This window comes from Suncus etruscus, assembly GCF_024139225.1.
Source record: "Suncus etruscus isolate mSunEtr1 chromosome X unlocalized genomic scaffold, mSunEtr1.pri.cur SUPER_X_unloc_5, whole genome shotgun sequence".
Lineage (NCBI taxonomy): Eukaryota > Metazoa > Chordata > Mammalia > Eulipotyphla > Soricidae > Suncus > Suncus etruscus.
In genome coordinates this window covers 507179-526569 of record NW_026060325.1, presented here as the reverse complement: position 1 = coordinate 526569, position 19391 = coordinate 507179, and the positions used below count along the sequence as shown (strand labels likewise).

Below are 19391 nucleotides of genomic sequence, written 5' to 3'. Positions count from 1 at the left end.
TTGTTGGCTTCTGGCGTCTTGTCTGCCTTACTTTTTGGGGTTCCTTCCTCCACTTTGATTTAATCCTGTCCCCCCCCCAAAAAAACCCCCCCATTTGCATAGGACAAAGGAGGGGTGGACAGGACATCTAGGACGTAGCTCAAAAGTGGGGAGATGGTCTCACCCCCATTCTGGGGATATATATACTCAGCCAAGCGAGCAGGGGACCCCGAAATGCAGGGTTTGTCCCCCCACAAAATTTTCCACTGGGAGAGTTTTATTCTTGAACTTGGGGTGTTTCTGAGTCTGTCTCTTCTTTCTTTCTTTCTTTCTTTCTTTCTTTCTTTCTTTCTTTCTTTCTTTCTTTCTTTCTTTCTTTCTTTCTTTCTTTCTTTCTTTCTTTCTTTCTTTCTTTCTTTCTTTCTTTCTTTCTTTCTTTTCTTTCTTTCTTTCTTTCTTTTCTTTCTTTCTTTCTTTCTTTCTTTCTTTCTTTTTTTTCTTTCGCTCTCTTTCTTTCTTTCATTCATCTTTCTTTCTTTCCTTTTCTCTTTCTCTTTTTCTTCTTTCTTTTTTTCTTTCCTTCTTTTTCTTTCTCTTTATTTTCTTTCTTCTTTCCGCTCACCCTTTCTTTCCTTTTTCTGTTTTTCTTTGTTTCTTCCTTTCTTTTCTTCTCTCTTCTTTTATCTTCCTCTTTTTCTTCTTTTTCTTTTTCCTTCTTTCTCGTACTCTTTATTTTCTTTTTTCTCTCCTCTCTTTTTCTGTTTTCACTTCTTTCTTTTTCCCTTTTTCTTTCATTCTTTCCCCCTTTCTTTCCTCCTTCCCTTCTTTGTTCCTTCTTTCTTTCTTCTTTTTCTCTTTCTCTCATTCTTCTGTTCTTTCTCTCATTCTTCTGTTCTTTCTTTCTTCTTTCTCTCTCTTTTTCTCTCTTTCTCTCTTTCTTCTCTCTTTCTCTCTTCCTTTTTTCTTTCTTTCTCTTTCTTTCTCTTTCACTTTCTCTCTTTTTCTGTTTCTTTCTTTCTTTTTCTTTCTCTCTCTTTCTTCTTTCTTTCTTCTTTCTTTCTTTCTCTCTCTTCCTTCCTTCTTTCTCTCCCTTCCTTCTTTCTCTCTCTTCCTTCCTTCTTTCTTTTTTATTTCTTTCTTTCCCTTCCTTCCTTCCTTCCTTCCTTCCTTCCTTCCTTCCTTCTTTCTTTCTTTCTTTCTTTCTTTCTTTCTTTCTTTCTTTCTTTCTTTCTTTCTTTCTTTCTTTCTTTCTTTCTTTCTTTCTTTCTTTCTTTCTCCTTCCTCTTTTTTTTTCTTTCTTTCTTTCTTTCTTCTTTCATTTTCTTCCTATGCTACAAGCTTTCTCTACAGAATGTCCAACCTTCATTTCTGTCCGTGCCCTTTCGCAGCTTGGGATGGGGCGGAAGGAGCCGACTTCTCCTTTTTTTGAAGGTCAGGGGTTTCCAGAGAAGCTACAAACAGGAACATACCCCCACAAACATGCTCCCTGCATGACAGACCATCGTGGTTCCTCTGAAGGCCAAACCAAACTCACTTCCCAATAGTCCTGTGCAAAGGGTCCCCTGAGCACTGCCAAGGAGTAATTTCCTGAGCGCAGAGCCGGGAGTAACCATTGAGCGCAGAGCCAGGAGCAAGTCCTGAGCACCACCGGGTGTAGCCCCGAAACAAAGCAAAAACTATTTGGTTCAGAGTGATAACACAGTGGAAGGACATTTGCTTTGCACATGGCTGGCCTGGGTTCGATCCCCGGCATCCCATAGGGTCCCCCGAGCCAGTCAGGGGTGATTGCTGAGCACAGACTTAGGAGTAATCCATCCATCCATCTATCCATCCATCATCCATCCATCCATTCATCTACCCACCCATCCACCCATCTATCCATTCATCCATCTATCCATCCACCCATCATCCATCCACCCATCTATCCATCCATCCATTTATCCATCCATCCATCCATTCATCTACCCACCCATCCATCCACACTCATTCATCCATCTATCCATCCACCCATCATCCATCTATCCATCTATCCATCCATCCATCTATCCATCCATCCATCCATCATCCATCCATCCATCTATCCGTCCATCCATCCATCCATCTACCCACCCATCCGTCCATCACTCATTCATCCATCTATCCATCCACCCATCATCCATCCACCCATCTATCCATCCATTCATTTATCCATCCATCATCCATCCACCCATCCATCCATCCATCATTTATTCATCCATCCATCCATCTATTTATCCATCCATCTATCCAACTATCCATCTATCCACCCATCCATCTATCCATCCATCCATCCATCGTCCATCTACCCACTTATCCATTCATCCATCCATCCATCTATCCATCCATCCACCTATCAATCCATTTATCCATCCATCTATTCAACTATCCATCTATCCATCCATCCATTTATCTATCCATCTATTCATCCACCCATCTATCTGTCTATTCATCCAGCATCCATCCATCTATCCATCCAACTATACATCCATCCATCCATCTATCTATCCATCTATCCATCCATCATCCATCCACCCATCTATCCATCATTCATCCATCTATCCATTCATCCATCCATCTATCCATCCATCCACCCATCTATCCATCCATCTATCTGTCTATCCATCATCCATCCATCTATCCATCCACCCAAACATCCACCCATCCATCTACCCATCCATCCATACATACATACATTTATCCATTCATCTATCCATCCATCGATCTGTCCATCCATTTATTTATTCATCCACCCATCCATCTATCCATCCATCCATTAATCTATCCATTTATCCATCCATCTAACCATCCATCTGTGCATTCATCTATTCATTCATCCATCCATCTATCTGTCCATCCATCTAAACATCCATCTGTGCATTCATCTATTCATTCATCCATCCATCTGTCCATCCATCTATTCATCTATCCATCCATCCACCCACCCACCCATCCATCCACCCATCTCTCTATCCATCCATCCATCCATCCATCCATCCATCCATCCAACCATCCATCCATCCATCCATCCATTCATCCATTATCCATTCATCCACCCATCATCCATCCATTTATCATTAATCATCCATCATCCTTTATTGACCATCAATCCATTGATCCATCCATCGATCAATAATCCATAATCCATTATCGCACCCCACCCCCAGTTTCCACCCTGGACCTGCAGATCGTCAATTTTAATAACGAATTTCTCAACGTAACTTGGAATACCAGTAGCTTGGGTCCCACCAATCTCACCTTCTTGTACAAGTAAGTACTTATTGGGGGGGTGTTAAGTACTTAACCGAGGGTCTCCGAACCCCAAGTCTTGCCCCGAATTCGAGTGTATGCTCTTTTTTGCACGCCTGAGTGTGAAAAGGTGAGAAGTTTTTGGGGAGAAATTTGGAATTTTGTCTCCTGAGTAGAACCCCCAAAGTCAGTGAGTTCTTTGAACAAATCAAGATGGCGACCCTTAAAAACAAAGATGGCGACTGTTAGAATATAAATACATAAATAAATAAATAAATAAATAAATAAAAATCAGGCCAGATAAACAAGACTGGGAGGCTAAGGGTTCGATCCCCGGCACCCGATAGGGCCCCCCAAGAACTGCCAAGAGTAATTTCTGGGCTCTGGTCATGGCTGAGTTTGGCCCCCCAAAATATAACACGGATTGCAAGAAGGATTTGTGTCTCTGGGAAGGATTCTGGGGTCGGAGGGGGGGCCCCCATTTTGCAGGAAGAGCCTCCCCTGAACCCCATCTGCAGGGACCCCCCCATTTTCCCCAGGGGTGTCCTGTCCCCCAGGGGTGCAGAGTTAGGATACGCAGATGTCTTTTAGGGGTCACCGGTCCCTCCTTTGTGTTGATACCCAGTTTCTTCTGGGGGGTTAGGGGACAGGAGGGTCCGTCCTGCCTCTCCCAGTTTTGGGGGCCCAGGGAGGGTCCTTCCTGCCTCTCCCAGTTTTGGGGTCCAGGGAGGGTCCTTCCTGCCTCTCCCAGTTTTGGGGTCCAGGGAGGGTCCTTTCTGCCTCTCCCAGTGTTGGGGGTCCAGGGAGGGTCTTTCCTTTCTCTCCCAGTTTTGGGGGTCCAGGAGGGTCCTTCCTGCCTCTCCCAGTTTTGGGGGTCCAGGGAGGGTCCTTCCTGCCTCTGCCAGTTTTGGGGGTCCAGAGAGGGTCCTTTCTGCTTCTCCCAGTTTTGGGGGTCCAGGGAGGGTCTTTCCTGCCTCTCCCAGTTTCGGGGTCCAGGGAGGGTCCTTCCTGCCTCTCCCAGTTTTGGGGGTCCAGGGAGGGTCCTTCCCACCTCTCCCAGTTTTGGGGGTCCAGGGAGGGTCCTTCCCACCTCTCCCAGTTTTGGGGGTCCAGGGAGGGTCCTTCCCACCTCTCCCAGTTTTGGGGGTCCAGGGAGGGTCCTTCCCACCTCTCCCAGTTTTGGGGGTCCAGGGAGGGTCCTTCCTGCCTCTCTCAGTTTCGGGGGTCCAGGGAGGGTCCTTCCTGCCTCTCCCAGTTATGGGGGTCCAGGAGGGTCCTTTCTTGTTCTTCCAATTTTGGGGTTCACGGAGGGTCCTTCCTGCCTCTCCCAGTTTTGGGGGTCCAGAAAGGGTCCTTTCTTGTTCTTCCAATTTTGGGGTTCACGGAGGGTCCTTCCTGCCTGTTCTAGTTTTGGGGGTCCAGGAGGGTCCTTCCTGCCTCTCCCAGTTCTGGGGGTCCAGGGAGGGTCCTTGCTGCCTCTCCCAGTCTTGGGGGTCCAGGGAGGGTCCTTCCTGCCTCTCCCAGTTTTGGGGGTCCAGGGAGGGTCCTTCCTGCCTCTCCCAGTTTTGGGGTCCAGGAGGGTCCTTCCCACCTCTCCCAGTTTTGGGGGTCCAGGGAGGGTCCTTCCTGCCTCTCCCAGTTTGGGGGGTCCAGGGAGGGTCCTTCCTGCCTCTCCCAGTTTTGGGGGTCCAGGGAGGGTCCTTCCTGCCTCTCCCAGTTTTGGGGGTCCAGGGAGGGTCCTTCCTGCCTCTCCCAGTTTTGGGGTCCAGGGAGGGTCCTTCCTGCCTCTCCCAGTTTTGGGGGTCCAGGGAGGGTCCTTCCTGCCTCTCCCAGTTTTGGGGTCCAGGAGGGTCCTTCCCACCTCTCCCAGTTTTGGGGGTCCAGGGAGGGTCCTTCCTGCCTCTCCCAGTTATGGGGGTCCAGGGAGGGTCCTTCCTGCCTCTCCCAATTTTGGGGGTTCAGGGAGGGTCCTTCCTGCCTCTTCCAATTTTGGGGGTCCAGGGAAGGTTTCTCCTGCCTCTCCCAGTTTTGGGGTCCAGGGAGGGTCCTTCCTGCCTCTCCCAGTTTTGGGGGTCCAGGGAGGGTCCTTCCTGCCTCTCCCAGTTTTGGGGTCCAGGAGGGTCCTTCCCACCTCTCCCAGTTTTGGGGGTCCAGGGAGGGTCCTTCCTGCCTCTCTCAGTTTCGGGGGTCCAGGGAGGGTCCTTCCTGCCTTTCCCAGTTTTGGGGGTCCAGGGAGGGTCCTTCCTGCCTCTCCCAGTTATGGGGGTCCAGGAGGGTCGTTTCTTGTTCTTCCAATTTTGGGGTTCACGGAGGGTCCTTCCTGCCTGTTCTAGTTTTGGGGGTCCAGGAGGGTCCTTCCTGCCTCTCCCAGTTCTGGGGGTCCAGGGAGGGTCCTTGCTGCCTCTCCCAGTCTTGGGGTCCAGGGAGGGTCCTTCCTGCCTCTCCCAGTTTTGGGGTCCAGGAGGGTCCTTCCCACCTCTCCCAGTTTTGGGGGTCCAGGGAGGGTCCTTCCTGCCTCTCTCAGTTTCGGGGGTCCAGGGAGGGTCCTTCCTGCCTCTCCCAGTTTTGGGGTCCCGGAGGGTCCTTCCCACCTCTCCCAGTTTTGGGGGTCCAGGGAGGGTCCTTCCTGCCTCTCTCAGTTTCGGGGGTCCAGGAGGGTCCTTCCTGCCTCTCCCAGTTTTGGGGTCCAGGAGGGTCCTTCCCACCTCTCCCAGTTTTGGGGGTCCAGGGAGGGTCCTTCCTGCCTCTCTCAGTTTCGGGGGTCCAGGGAGGGTCCTTCCTGCCTCTCCCAGTTTTGGGGTCCAGGAGGGTCCTTCCCACCTCTCCCAGTTTTGGGGGTCCAGGGAGGGTCCTTCCTGCCTCTCTCAGTTTCGGGGGTCCAGGAGGGTCCTTCCTGCCTCTCCCAGTTTTGGGGTCCAGGAGGGTCCGTCCCACCTCTCCCAGTTTTGGGGGTCCAGGGAGGGTCCTTCCTGCCTCTCTCAGTTTCGGGGGTCCAGGGAGGGTCCTTCCTGCCTCTCCCAGTTTTGGGGTCCAGGAGGGTCCTTCCCACCTCTCCCAGTTTTGGGGGTCCAGGGAGGGTCCTTCCTGCCTCTCCCAGTTTGGGGGGTCCAGGGAGGGTCCTTCCTGCCTCTCCCAGTTTTGGGGGTCCAGGGAGGGTCCTTCCTGCCTCTCCCAGTTTTGGGGGTCCAGGGAGGGTCCTTCCTGCCTCTCCCAGTTTTGGGGTCCAGGGAGGGTCCTTCCTGCCTCTCCCAGTTTTGGGGGTCCAGGGAGGGTCCTTCCTGCCTCTCCCAGTTTTGGGGTCCAGGAGGGTCCTTCCCACCTCTCCCAGTTTTGGGGGTCCAGGGAGGGTCCTTCCTGCCTCTCTCAGTTTGGGGGGTCCAGGGAGGGTCCTTCCTGCCTCTCCCAGTTTTGGGGTCCAGGAGGGTCCTTCCCACCTCTCCCAGTTTTGGGGGTCCAGGGAGGGTCCTTCCTGCCTCTCTCAGTTTCGGGGGTCCAGGAGGGTCCTTCCTGCCTCTCCCAGTTTTGGGGTCCAGGAGGGTCCTTCCCACCTCTCCCAGTTTTGGGGGTCCAGGGAGGGTCCTTCCTGCCTCTCTCAGTTTCGGGGGTCCAGGGAGGGTCCTTCCTGCCTCTCCCAGTTTTGGGGTCCAGGAGGGTCCTTCCCACCTCTCCCAGTTTTGGGGGTCCAGGGAGGGTCCTTCCTGCCTCTCTCAGTTTCGGGGGTCCAGGAGGGTCCTTCCTGCCTCTCCCAGTTTTGGGGTCCAGGAGGGTCCTTCCCACCTCTCCCAGTTTTGGGGGTCCAGGGAGGGTCCTTCCTGCCTCTCTCAGTTTCGGGGGTCCAGGGAGGGTCCTTCCTGCCTCTCCCAGTTTTGGGGTCCAGGAGGGTCCTTCCCACCTCTCCCAGGTTTGGGGGTCCAGGGAGGGTCCTTCCTGCCTCTCCCAGTTTGGGGGGTCCAGGGAGGGTCCTTCCTGCCTCTCCCAGTTTTGGGGGTCCAGGGAGGGTCCTTCCTGCCTCTCCCAGTTTTGGGGGTCCAGGGAGGGTCCTTCCTGCCTCTCCCAGTTTTGGGGTCCAGGGAGGGTCCTTCCTGCCTCTCCCAGTTTTGGGGGTCCAGGGAGGGTCCTTCCTGCCTCTCCCAGTTTTGGGGTCCAGGAGGGTCCTTCCCACCTCTCCCAGTTTTGGGGGTCCAGGGAGGGTCCTTCCTGCCTCTCTCAGTTTCGGGGGTCCAGGGAGGGTCCTTCCTGCCTCTCCCAGTTTTGGGGTCCAGGGAGGGTCCTTCCTGCCTCTCCCAGTTTTGGGGGTCCAGGGAGGGTCCTTCCTGCCTCTCCCAGTTTTGGGGTCCAGGGAGGGTCCTTCCCACCTCTCCCAGTTTTGGGGGTCCAGGGAGGGTCCTTCCTGCCTCTCTCAGTTTCGGGGGTCCAGGGAGGGTCCTTCCTGCCTCTCCCAGTTTTGGGGTCCAGGAGGGTCCTTCCCACCTCTCCCAGTTTTGGTGGTCCAGGGAGGGTCCTTCCTGCCTCTCTCAGTTTCGGGGGTCCAGGAGGGTCCTTCCTGCCTCTCCCAGTTTTGGGGTCCAGGAGGGTCCTTCCCACCTCTCCCAGTTTTGGGGGTCCAGGGAGGGTCCTTCCTGCCTCTCTCAGTTTCGGGGGTCCAGGGAGGGTCCTTCCTGCCTCTCCCAGTTTTGGGGTCCAGGAGGGTCCTTCCCACCTCTCCCAGTTTTGGGGGTCCAGGGAGGGTCCTTCCTGCCTCTCTCAGTTTCGGGGGTCCAGGAGGGTCCTTCCTGCCTCTCCCAGTTTTGGGGTCCAGGAGGGTCCTTCCCACCTCTCCCAGTTTTGGGGGTCCAGGGAGGGTCCTTCCTGCCTCTCTCAGTTTCGGGGGTCCAGGGAGGGTCCTTCCTGCCTCTCCCAGTTTTGGGGTCCAGGAGGGTCCTTCCCAACTCTCCCAGTTTTGGGGGTCCAGGGAGGGTCCTTCCTGCCTCTCCCAGTTTGGGGGGTCCAGGGAGGGTCCTTCCTGCCTCTCCCAGTTTTGGGGGTCCAGGGAGGGTCCTTCCTGCCTCTCCCAGTTTTGGGGGTCCAGGGAGGGTCCTTCCTGCCTCTCCCAGTTTTGGGGTCCAGGGAGGGTCCTTCCTGCCTCTCCCAGTTTTGGGGGTCCAGGGAGGGTCCTTCCTGCCTCTCCCAGTTTTGGGGTCCAGGAGGGTCCTTCCCACCTCTCCCAGTTTTGGGGGTCCAGGGAGGGTCCTTCCTGCCTCTCTCAGTTTCGGGGGTCCAGGGAGGGTCCTTCCTGCCTTTCCCAGTTTTGGGGGTCCAGGGAGGGTCCTTCCTGCCTCTCCCAGTTATGGGGGTCCAGGAGGGTCGTTTCTTGTTCTTCCAATTTTGGGGTTCACGGAGGGTCCTTCCTGCCTGTCCCAGTTTTGGGGGTCCAGGGAGGGTCCTTCCTGCCTCTCCCAGTTTTGGGGGTCCAGGAGGGTCCTTTCTTTTCCTCCCAGCTGCCGCGTGTCTCCCCCAGATTGAGCCCCGGGGACAACTACTCGCAGTGTCCCCTCTACGTGCTCCGAGGAGGGCTGACCGCCGGCTGCCGCATCGACCAGCCGCTGGACGACGACCCTAAGCTGTTCCTCCGGGTCTCCGACGGGGCCGAGTTCGAGGTCACGCGCAGTTTCTACGCCGGCGATTTCTGTGAGTGGCTCAGAGACAGAGATGAGGGGGTGGTGGAGAGAAAAGGGAGAGAGAGACAGAGAGAGACAGAAAAGACAGAGGACAGAGACAGAGAGACAGGAGAGAGACAGAGAGACAGGGAGAGAGAAAATACAGAGAGGACAAAGACACAGAGGAGAGAGATAGAGACACAAGACAGAGACAGAAGACAAAGAGACAGAGAAGAGAGACAGAAGAAATAGAGACAGACACAGAGACAGGGGAAAGACTGAGAGGAGAAAGAGATAGAGGACAGAGACAGGGAGAGAGAAAATACAGAGAGGACAGAGACACAGAGAAGAGAGATAGAGACACAAGACAGAGACAGAGGACAAAGAGACAGAGAAGAGAGAGAGAAGAGAGACAGAAGAAATAGAGACAAACACAGAGACAGGGGGAAAGACAGAGACAGGAGAAAAAGATAGAGGACAGAGACAGAGAGACAGAAGAGAGACAGAGAGACAGAGACAGGGAGAGAGAAAATACAGAGAGACAGAGGACAGAGATAGAGAGAAGACAGAGTTAGAGGACAATGAGATAGAGAAGAGAGAGATAGAAGAGAGAAGAGGGAAGACAGAGACAGGAGAGACAGAGGACAGAGATATAGAGACAGAACAGAAAGACAAAGAGACACAAGAGAGAGACAGAGAAAGGAGGGAGAGACAGAGTGGAGAGACAGAGACAAAAGAAGAAAAAGAGAGACACAGAGAAGAGAGAAAGAGACAGACACAGGAGAGAGATGGGACACAGAGAAAGGAGAGAGACAGAGACAGAGGAGAGACACACAGAGAAGAGACAGAGGAGAGAGACAGAGAGAAAGAACAGACACACAGAGACAGAGGGGAAAGACAGAGACAGGAGAGACAGAGACCAAGAGATAGGAGACTGAGAGACAAAGACAGAGACACAGAGACAGAGAAGAGAGACAGAGAGAAAGAACAGACACACAGAGACAGGGGGGAAAGACAGAGACAGGAGAGACAGAGACCAAGAGATAGGAGACTGAGAGACAAAGACAGAGACACAGAGACAGAGAAGAGAGACAGAGAGAAAGAACAGACACACAGAGACAGAGGGGAAAGACAGAGACAGGAGAGACAGAGACCAAGAGATAGGAGACTGAGAGACAAAGACAGAGACACAGAGACAGAGAAGAGAGACAGAGAGAAAGAACAGACACACAGAGACAGAGGGGAAAGACAGAGACAGGAGAGACAGAGACCAAGAGATAGGAGACTGAGAGACAAAGACAGAGACACAGAGACAGAGAAGAGAGACAGAGAGAAAGAACAGACACACAGAGACAGAGGGGAAAGACAGAGACAGGAGAGACAGAGACCAAGAGATAGGAGACTGAGAGACAAAGACAGAGACACAGAGACAGAGAAGAGAGACAGAGAGAAAGAACAGACACACAGAGACAGAGGGGAAAGACAGAGACAGGAGAGACAGAGACCAAGAGATAGGAGACTGAGAGACAAAGACAGAGACACAGAGACAGAGAAGAGAGACAGAGAGAAAGAACAGACACACAGAGACAGGGGGGAAAGACAGAGACAGGAGAGACAGAGACCAAGAGATAGGAGACTGAGAGACAAAGACAGAGACACAGAGACAGAGAAGAGAGACAGAGAGAAAGAACAGACACACAGAGACAGAGGGGAAAGACAGAGACAGGAGAGACAGAGACCAAGAGATAGGAGACTGAGAGACAAAGACAGAGACACAGAGACAGAGAAGAGAGACAGAGAGAAAGAACAGACACACAGAGACAGGGGGGAAAGACAGAGACAGGAGAGACAGAGACCAAGAGATAGGAGACTGAGAGACAAAGACAGAGACACAGAGACAGAGAAGAGAGACAGAGAGAAAGAACAGACACACAGAGACAGAGGGGAAAGACAGAGACAGGAGAGACAGAGACCAAGAGATAGGAGACTGAGAGACAAAGACAGAGACACAGAGACAGAGAAGAGAGACAGAGAAGAGGAGATACAGGCAGCGACAGAGACAGAGGAGAGAGGAAGACAGAGACAGAGGACAGAGACACAGAGAGACATAGACTCAAGACAGAGACAGAGGACAAAGTGACAGAGAGGAGAGAGAAATAGTGGAGAGAGACAGAGACAAAGAAGAAACACACAGAGACCAAGAGATAGAAGACTGAGAGACAAAGACAGAGACACAGAGCCGAAGGAGAAAGATGGAGAAATGAGCGAGAGACAGAGTGGAGAGAGAAACCAAGAGATAGGCTGAGAGACAAAGACAGAGACACAGAGACAAAGGAGAGAGACAGAGAAAGGCAAGACAGAGACAGAGTGGAGAGAGACAGAGACAAAGAAGGAAGAAGAGAGAAAGACAGAGGAGAGACACAAAGAAGAGACAGAAGAGACAGAGGAGAGACAGAGACAAAGAAGAGACAGAGTTAGAGGGGAAAGACAGAGACAGGAGAGACAAACAGAGAACAAGAAATAGAAGAAAGACAAAGACAGAGACACAGAGACCAAGGAGAGAGACAAAGAAAGGAGAGACAGAGACAGAGTGGAGAGAGAGACAGAGACAAAAGAAAGATGGAGAGAGACACAGAGAAGAGAGATACAAACAGAGACAGAGAGACAGAAAAGAGAGAAAAAGACAGAGACAAAGAAGAGACAGGTACAGAGACAGAGACAGAGGACAGACAGAGACAAACAGACAGACAGAGATATCTCCCTGTTTTTCTCCCCACCCCACCCCGTCTCTTCCACCCAGTCAAGCCCGCGCCCGTGGGCCCCCTGGCCTTCCTCTGGGGCGAGGACACGGTCACGGTGACGTGTGAGAATCTTCCCATGGGGGGAATCGCCTACGAAATCCAACACAAAACCATCTTCGACGCGGAATGGCAGGTAAGCCCAGTGGTTAGCGACGCAGAAGAGACACAGACGCACAGGGGCGCCCCTGAGACCCTTCGAGGGTCCAAAGCCGTACCCCGTATAAGGGGGGGACATCCCACCTCGAACCCCAACCTCCAGGGGGGGGAAAAAACAACAAATTGAATACACCTTCACCTGATTAGACACGGCCCACCCAACAGTGCTCTTTGAGCAACAAGTTGGAATTATGAGGGGAAAACAGCTGTTTTGGGGTTTGGGGGGGCTCTGAATTTTTCAGGGTTTGTCCTGAGCACTGTGGGGGTGAGATTGGGAGTTTTTTGACACCCCCAAATTTTTTCTCTTCACCCCCATGCAGACGCAGGAAGAAGAAACGTGTAACGTCACGATTTGGGGCGTCGACAGAACCAAGTGTCACGATTTTAGGGTTCGGGTCACCCTGAACCCCAGTGCTTACGGCGACAACGCCCAGCCCAGCGACTGGTCACGCGTAGCCCACCAAGAAAACGGGGTTCAGACAGGTGGAGATAGGTCGGGACACGAGGGTTCAGAAAGGGTCCTTCCTGCCTCTCCCAGTTTGGGGGTCCAGGGAGGGTCCTTCCTGCTTCTCCCACTTTTGGGGGTCCAGGGAGGGTCCTTCCTGCCTCTCCCAGTTTGGGGGTCCAGGGAGGGTCCTTCCTGCTTCTCCCACTTTTGGGGGTCCAGGGAGGGTCCTTCCTGCCTCTCCCAGTTTGGGGGTCCAGGGAGGGTCCTTCCTGCCTCTCCCAGTTATTGGGGGTCCAGGGAGGGTCCTTCCTGACTCTCCTAGTTTTGGGGTCCAGAGAGGGTCTTTCTTGCCTTTCACAGGTCTGGAGGGTCCAGGGAGGGTCCTTTCTGTCTCTCCCAGTATTGGGGGTCCAGGGATGGTCTTTTCTGCCTCTCCTAGTTTTGGGGGTCCAGGGAGGGTCCTTCCTGCCTCTCCCAGCTCTGGGGGTCCAGGGAGGGTCCTTCCTGCCTCTCCCAGTTTTGGGGTCCAGGGAGGGTCTTTCCTGCCTCTCCCAGTTTTGGGGTCCAGGGAGGGTCCTTCCTGCCTCTCCCAGTTTTGGGGTCCAGGGAGGGTCTTTCCTGCCTCTCCCAGTTTTGGGGTCCAGGGAGGGTCCTTCCTGCCTCTCCCAGTTTTGGGGTCCAGGGAGGGTCCTTCCTGCCTCTCCCAGTTTTGGGGTCCAGGGAGGGTCCTTCCTGCCTCTCCCAGTTTGGGGGTCCAGAGAGGGTTCATCCTGCCTCTGCCAGTTTTGGGGTCCAGGGAGGGTCCTTCCTGCCTCTCCCAGTTTTGGGGGTCCACGGAGGGTCCTTCCTGTCTCTTCCACCTTCTGCGGTTCCAGGGAGGGTCCTTCCTGCCTCTCCCAGTTTCAGGGGTCCAGGAAGGGTCCTTCCTGCCTCTCCCAGTTTGGGGGCCCAGGGAGGGTCCTTCCTGCCCCTCCCAGTTTTGGGGGGTCCACGGAGGGTCCTTCCTTTCTCTTCCACCTTCTGGGGGTCCAGGGAGGGTCCTTCCTGCCTCTCCCAGTTTGGGGGTCCAGGGAGGGTCCTTCCTGCCTCTCCCAGTTTTGGGGGTCCAGGGACGGTCCTTCCTGCCTCTCCCAGTTTGGGGGTCCAGGGAGGGTCCTTCCTGCCTCTCCCAGTTTGGGGGTCCAGGGAGGGTCCTTCCTGCCTCTCCCAGTTATTGGGGGTCCAGGGAGGGTCCTTCCTGACTCTCCTAGTTTTGGGGTCCAGAGAGGGTCTTTCTTGCCTTTCACAGGTCTGGAGGGTCCAGGGAGGGTCCTTTCTGTCTCTCCCAGTATTGGGGGTCCAGGGATGGTCTTTTCTGCCTCTCCTAGTTTTGGGGGTCCAGGGAGGGTCCTTCCTGCCTCTCCTAGGTTTGAGGGTCCAGGGAGGGTCCTTCCTGTTTCTCCCAGTTTTGGGGGTCCAGGGAGGGTCCTTCCTGCTTCTCCCAGTTTTCGGGGTCCAGGGAGGGTCCTTCCTGCCTCTCCCACTTTTGGGGGTCCAGGGGGGGTCCAGGGAGGTTCCTTCCTGCCTCTCCCAGTTTGGGGGTCCAGGGAGGGTCCTTCCTGCCTCTCCCAGTTCTGGGGGTCCAGGGAGGGTCCTTCCTGTCTCTCCTAATTATCGGGGGTCCAGGGAGGGTCCTTCCTTCCTCTCCTAGGTTTGAGGGTCCAGGGAGGGTCCTTTATTTGTCTGCAAGTTTTGGGGTTCATAGAGGCCATCTTGTGCCTAGATTTCTGCCCCGGGAAACCCCCCACAAACTTCCTTCTCAGTCCAACGGTCATCTTCGGCCTGGTGGCGTTACTCACAGTGTCCCTCGTGGCTCTGTCTGCTTGGAAACTTCGCAGGTAAAAGCAGAACTTGTGGGGGGGGCCTGAGAGACTGCTGAGTGGTTAGAGCATGCCTTCACCCCAAGAATTTTTAAGGGGGCCTAAGAGATGGCCTAGTGGTCAGAGCACTTGCTCTGCGGTGTTTTCTCAACACCTGGAGGAGGGGGGGGGAGGAAGAAAAGTCGGCAACGGGGCATGTGTGTGTGTTCTGAAATTTGGGGGGTTCAAGGCCCGGGTCCCCCCAAAAAACTGACCCCTTCTGACCCCCTCTAGGATGAAAACTTTTCTCATCCCCTCGATTCCGGACCCCAAAGTGACCTTCCTGGGATTGTTCGAGTCACACCAGGGGGACTTTCAGGTAAAGGGGGGCCCCTTCCCCTCCTGAATCAAGCCCCCCAAAAAACCAGGATGCCCCAATTTCTCCTAGACCCTGCGCCCCAAAATTTCACCACCTCCATCTGCTTCGAGTCACAAATATCTTTTCCTTTTGTCTCTCTCACACACAGACCCAAAAACATTCAGTTTCTCTGCAGTTTATCTCTGGCATCAAGCGTCCCCCTGTTTTTTTTTGGGGGGGACATGTCCAGGGCACCCCCATATCTCACCCCCACACCCCCCAAAATCTTTTTGTTCTCAGCAGGAAATCCTGTTGTCATGGCAGAGAGGAAAAAATATTTCTTTTTTAATCAGAAAAATGGAAGGGAAAAAAAACAAAGCAAAACTCACTTCCGCTTTTTTTTGGGGGGAAGGGGGAGTCCCCCCCTTTTTTTGACAAAAGCTGGGGGCTGAAGAAGGAAGGGGTGAGGGCTGGGAGGTTGTTGAGGGGTGTCTGTGGCCCCCCATCTCACCCTCCCCCCCAAAAGTTTGAGACTCAAATTTGTGCAAATTTATTTTTGTTACCTCTGGGATTCCTAAGTGGGCCTTGAAAAATTCAAGGCCTCAAGTCTTTTCTGCCTCTCCCAGTTTTGGGGGTTCAGGAAGGGTCCTTCCTGCCTCTTCCAGTTTTGGGGGTTCAGGGAGGGTCCTTCCTGCCTCTCCCAGTTTTGGGGGTTCAGGGAGGGTCCTTCCTGCCTCTCCCAGTTTTGGGGGTCCAGGAAGGGTTCTTCCTGCCTCTCCCAGTTATTGGGGGTCCAGGGAGGGTCCTTCCTGCCTCTCCCAGTTTTGGGGGTCCAGGGAGGGTCCATCCTGCCTCTCCCAGCTCCTGGGGGTGTCCAGCCACCCCTGGTTTGGGGGTCCACATGCCTCCCATCCCTGCCCCCCTCTGTCTATACGGGGCTTCTCCTCTGGGTCTGTGTCTCCTCTCGTGTCTCTGGGCGACGTTTTCGGGGGGCAAAAAGCAAGAGAGAAACAAGACAGTTTTACTGGTCGGTTGAAACACTCCAGAAACGTTTGTTTTTACCCAAGAAAGAGAAGAATTTATCTATCTTCACATCAAACGAAAAGAATGAAAAACAAAAAAAACGAGGTTCTGGGGGAGGGGGCCCCCCCTAGAATTAAAGAAACAGCAGCGAGAAAAAGTCAGATGAGAAAAAAAATAATAAGACAAAGTTCAGGAAATAAATAAATAAATAAAATAAAAAAATAATAAAATAAAAATTGTTTTTGTTTTTGCACCAGAGAGAGTGTTTTCGATTTTATTTGTCATTTTATTGATTCTTCGGAGACACGCCAGATGTTTCCAGATGTGGATGTCCGGGGAGATGGAGAAAGACACCCCGTAGGGTCCCCCCCCAGACACCCCAAGTCTGCCAGGAGTGATTTCTGGGGTCTCTGATCCAATTTTCAAATTTCATTTTTTTTATAGAATTGGGCCCCCCCCAAACTGGCTTTTCCGGGGTTCTGTGCTCAGAAACCCCTCCTGGCAGTTTTGGGGGGGGTCCCCGTGGGATGTCGGGGATCGAACCCGGGCCAGCAGCGTGCAAAGCAAACGCCTTTCCCAGCTGTCTCTCCTCAATGTCTCCCTGTGTGTCTCTGTGTCTCTGTGTCCCAATCTGTCTCCCCCGTGACCCCCATCTTTGGCAGGAATGGATCCAGGACACTCAAAACGTGTCCTGCGTGGTCAGCCGTGACGGACACGGGGTGCCAGAGGAGCCCGTGGTGGTGCCGTGGAGCAGGGACGAGGCCACGACAGTCCAGGAGGCCAAGCCGGGCGGACTTCCCGGAGGAGGAGGAGGCGACCAACGGCTACAACTTCAAGGTTTCACCTTCTGGGCCAAGGACGATTCATACGTGACCTTGTGAACCGGGTCTGAACATGCGTGTCCCCCAAAACATACACGACTGCACACCCCACGTTCGGGTTTGCCCGGCCCAAACCTCTTGTCCAGATCTGGGACTCGCCTCACAGTGCTCCGTGGACTCCCCCTGACAGTGCTCTGAGCCCGCGTCGTAGGTTGTCGTCGCATGTTTCTAATCCCTGCAGCACTTCTACATCAATGTGTCAATATTGATGATCGATCTCATGCCAGTATTGATTATAGATTATTGATTATAGATTATTGATTATTGGTTATTGATAATCGGTTATTGATTGCGGGTCTTTTTCCAGGAGTCATTTCTGAGCCCAGAGCCAGGATTTTACCCCAAAAGCAAAATTTAAAATTTGACTAATTAACAATTAAAAACATCCAATAAAGAAGTTTCCTTCCAGCCTCTTGAGTTTTCTTGGTTCTTTTGAGCTCAATCCAGGGCCTATAATGACCCCCAAAACGTTTCTGTCTTTTTTGGGGGGGCCCAGGCCGGCTGCAGACGGTGTATAGACATGGCCCTCTGCCTGTCCTCACATCCCCGAAATGTCAGCAGAACTTTGTCTGACTGTACACCCCAGAAGACCCCAAGTTTGAACCCCCCAGACCTTGGAGATTTTTGGAAACACCCCTGAAATAAAAGAGGGGGACCCAGAAGGAGAAAAGGAAAAATTGGGGGACCCCAGAAGGAAAATGGGAAAGATGGGGGACCTCGGAAAGAAAGAAACAAAAAAAACAAAGAATAAAATGATAGAATTTGTTTAAAAAAAAAAAAGTCCTGCAAACAATCTGCACCCCAAAACTCTGCTAGTCAGAATTTAGGGGTTCGCGGGGCAGATTGGGGGTTCTCTCTGAGGCCCCCCAATTTTTTCGGGGGGCCCCAACCCCGTTCTCTCAAGTGCTGACGTTTCCGATCCTATCTTGGCGTTCTTTCGAGTTTTAAAGAAATCTTTCAAAAGCGGAGAAAAAAAAAACAAAAACGGTTTATCTCTTTCCGGGATCGAGGAGGAAACGGATTTCGAAGTTGGGGACCCCCCCCCCCGGCCCCCCATTTTCTGTGTGCTGAGACTCTCGGATGGGGGTGACAGGAAGCCCAGCCCACTACCCAAAAATCTGTTCGTCCGTCCGTCTGTTCTGTCCAAGTCAGAAAAATAATATTTTTTTTGGTCAGAAAAATAAAATTTTATTTTATTTTATTTTTTTGGCCCATTTTTCTGTTATTTTGTTCTTGTTTTTGTTGTTGTTGTTGTTGTTGTTGTTTTGGGCTGTCACACCCGGCAGTGCTGGGGGGGGGGCCCTGGTTCAGAGAGACACAGACGTACGGAGAGACATTCGCACGGACACACAAAGAGAGAGGCAGACGGGCACACAACAGACAAACGTGCAAATGCACGGAGAGACGGACGCACAAATGCAAGGGGACACACAGACACAATCACACAGACACACAGAGACACAGAGAAAGAGACACAGGGACACAAACACACACAGAGAGACACAGAGACACAGACACACAACGCAGAGAGACACAGATAAAGAGACACAGGGACACACAGACACAATCACACAACAGACACACACTGACACAAACACACAGAGACACAGATACACAACGCAGAGAGACACAGATAAAGAGACACAGGGACACACAGACACAATCACACAACAGACACACACTGACACAAACACACAGAGACACAAACACAGAGACACACAGAGATAGACACAGAGGAAGAGACCCAGAGACAAAATCACACAGAGACACAGAGGCATACACACAAACACACAGAGACACACAGAGACACAGAGAAAGGGACACAGACACACACACACAGAGACACAGAGACACAGACACACAACACAGAGAGACACAGGGACACACAGACACAATCACACAACAGACACACACTGAGACACAAACACACAGAGACACACGAGGACACACAGACACAGAGACACAGAGACTCATAGACACATAGAGACACACAGAGAGAAACAGAGGAAGAGACACAGAGACACAATCACACAGAGACACAGAGACATACACACAAACACACAGAGACACAGACACACAACACAGAGATACACAGATAGACACATGGGCAACAGACACAATCACACAACACAGACACAAACACACAGAGACACATACACAGAGACACAGACACACAGACACACAATCACACAAGTCACTTAGAGACACAAAAACAGACACACACAGAGATAGACACACAAACACACAGAGAGACACAGACACAGAGACACAGAGAGACAGACACAGAGACACAATCACACAACAGACCCACACAGACACAAACACACAGAGACACAAAGACACACAGACACAGAGACACAGAGACTCACGGACACAGAGACACAGAGAGAGACGCAGAGACACAATCACACAACAGACACAAACACACAGAGACACAGACACAGAGACACAGACACGCAACACAAAGAGACGCAGATAAGGAGACACAGGGACACACAGACACAATCACACAACAGACACACACAGAGACACACAGAGAGACAGAGAAACACAGACACAGAGATACAAAGAGACACAGAGACACAACCACACAAGTCACTTAGAGACACAAAAACAGACACACACAGAGATAGACACACAAACACACAGAGAGACACAGACACAGAGACACACAGAGACACAATCACACAACAGAAACACACAGACACAAACACACAGAGACACAAACAGAGACACAGACATACAACACAGAGAGACACAGATAGATACAGGGACACACAGACACAATCACACACAGATACACACAGACACAAACACACAGAGAGACACAGACACAGAGACACAGACACAGAGACACACAGAGACACAATCACACAACAGAAACACACAGACACAAACACACAGAGACACAAACAGAGACACAGACATACAACACAGAGAGACACAGATAGATACACAAACACAGAGACACACAGAGACAGAGAGACACAGATGCACAGACACAAAG

The 19391-nt window shown here is 52.3% G+C and overlaps 1 protein-coding gene across 1 annotated transcript in view; it reads left to right on the top strand.

Annotated features, from left to right (window-relative positions):
- Nucleotides 1–16384, top strand: part of CRLF2 (cytokine receptor like factor 2) — a 16935-nt gene extending 551 nt beyond the window's left edge. Inside the window, exons 2-8 of the mRNA XM_049767832.1 lie at nt 3162–3264; nt 8741–8910; nt 11680–11813; nt 12157–12329; nt 14087–14161; nt 14417–14501; nt 16166–16384. Coding sequence (XP_049623789.1) covers nt 3162–3264; nt 8741–8910; nt 11680–11813; nt 12157–12329; nt 14087–14161; nt 14417–14501; nt 16166–16384 — 959 coding nt within the window. The remainder of the gene's footprint in view (nt 1–3161; nt 3265–8740; nt 8911–11679; nt 11814–12156; nt 12330–14086; nt 14162–14416; nt 14502–16165) is intronic.
- The last annotated feature ends 3007 nt before the right edge of the window (nt 16385–19391 follow it).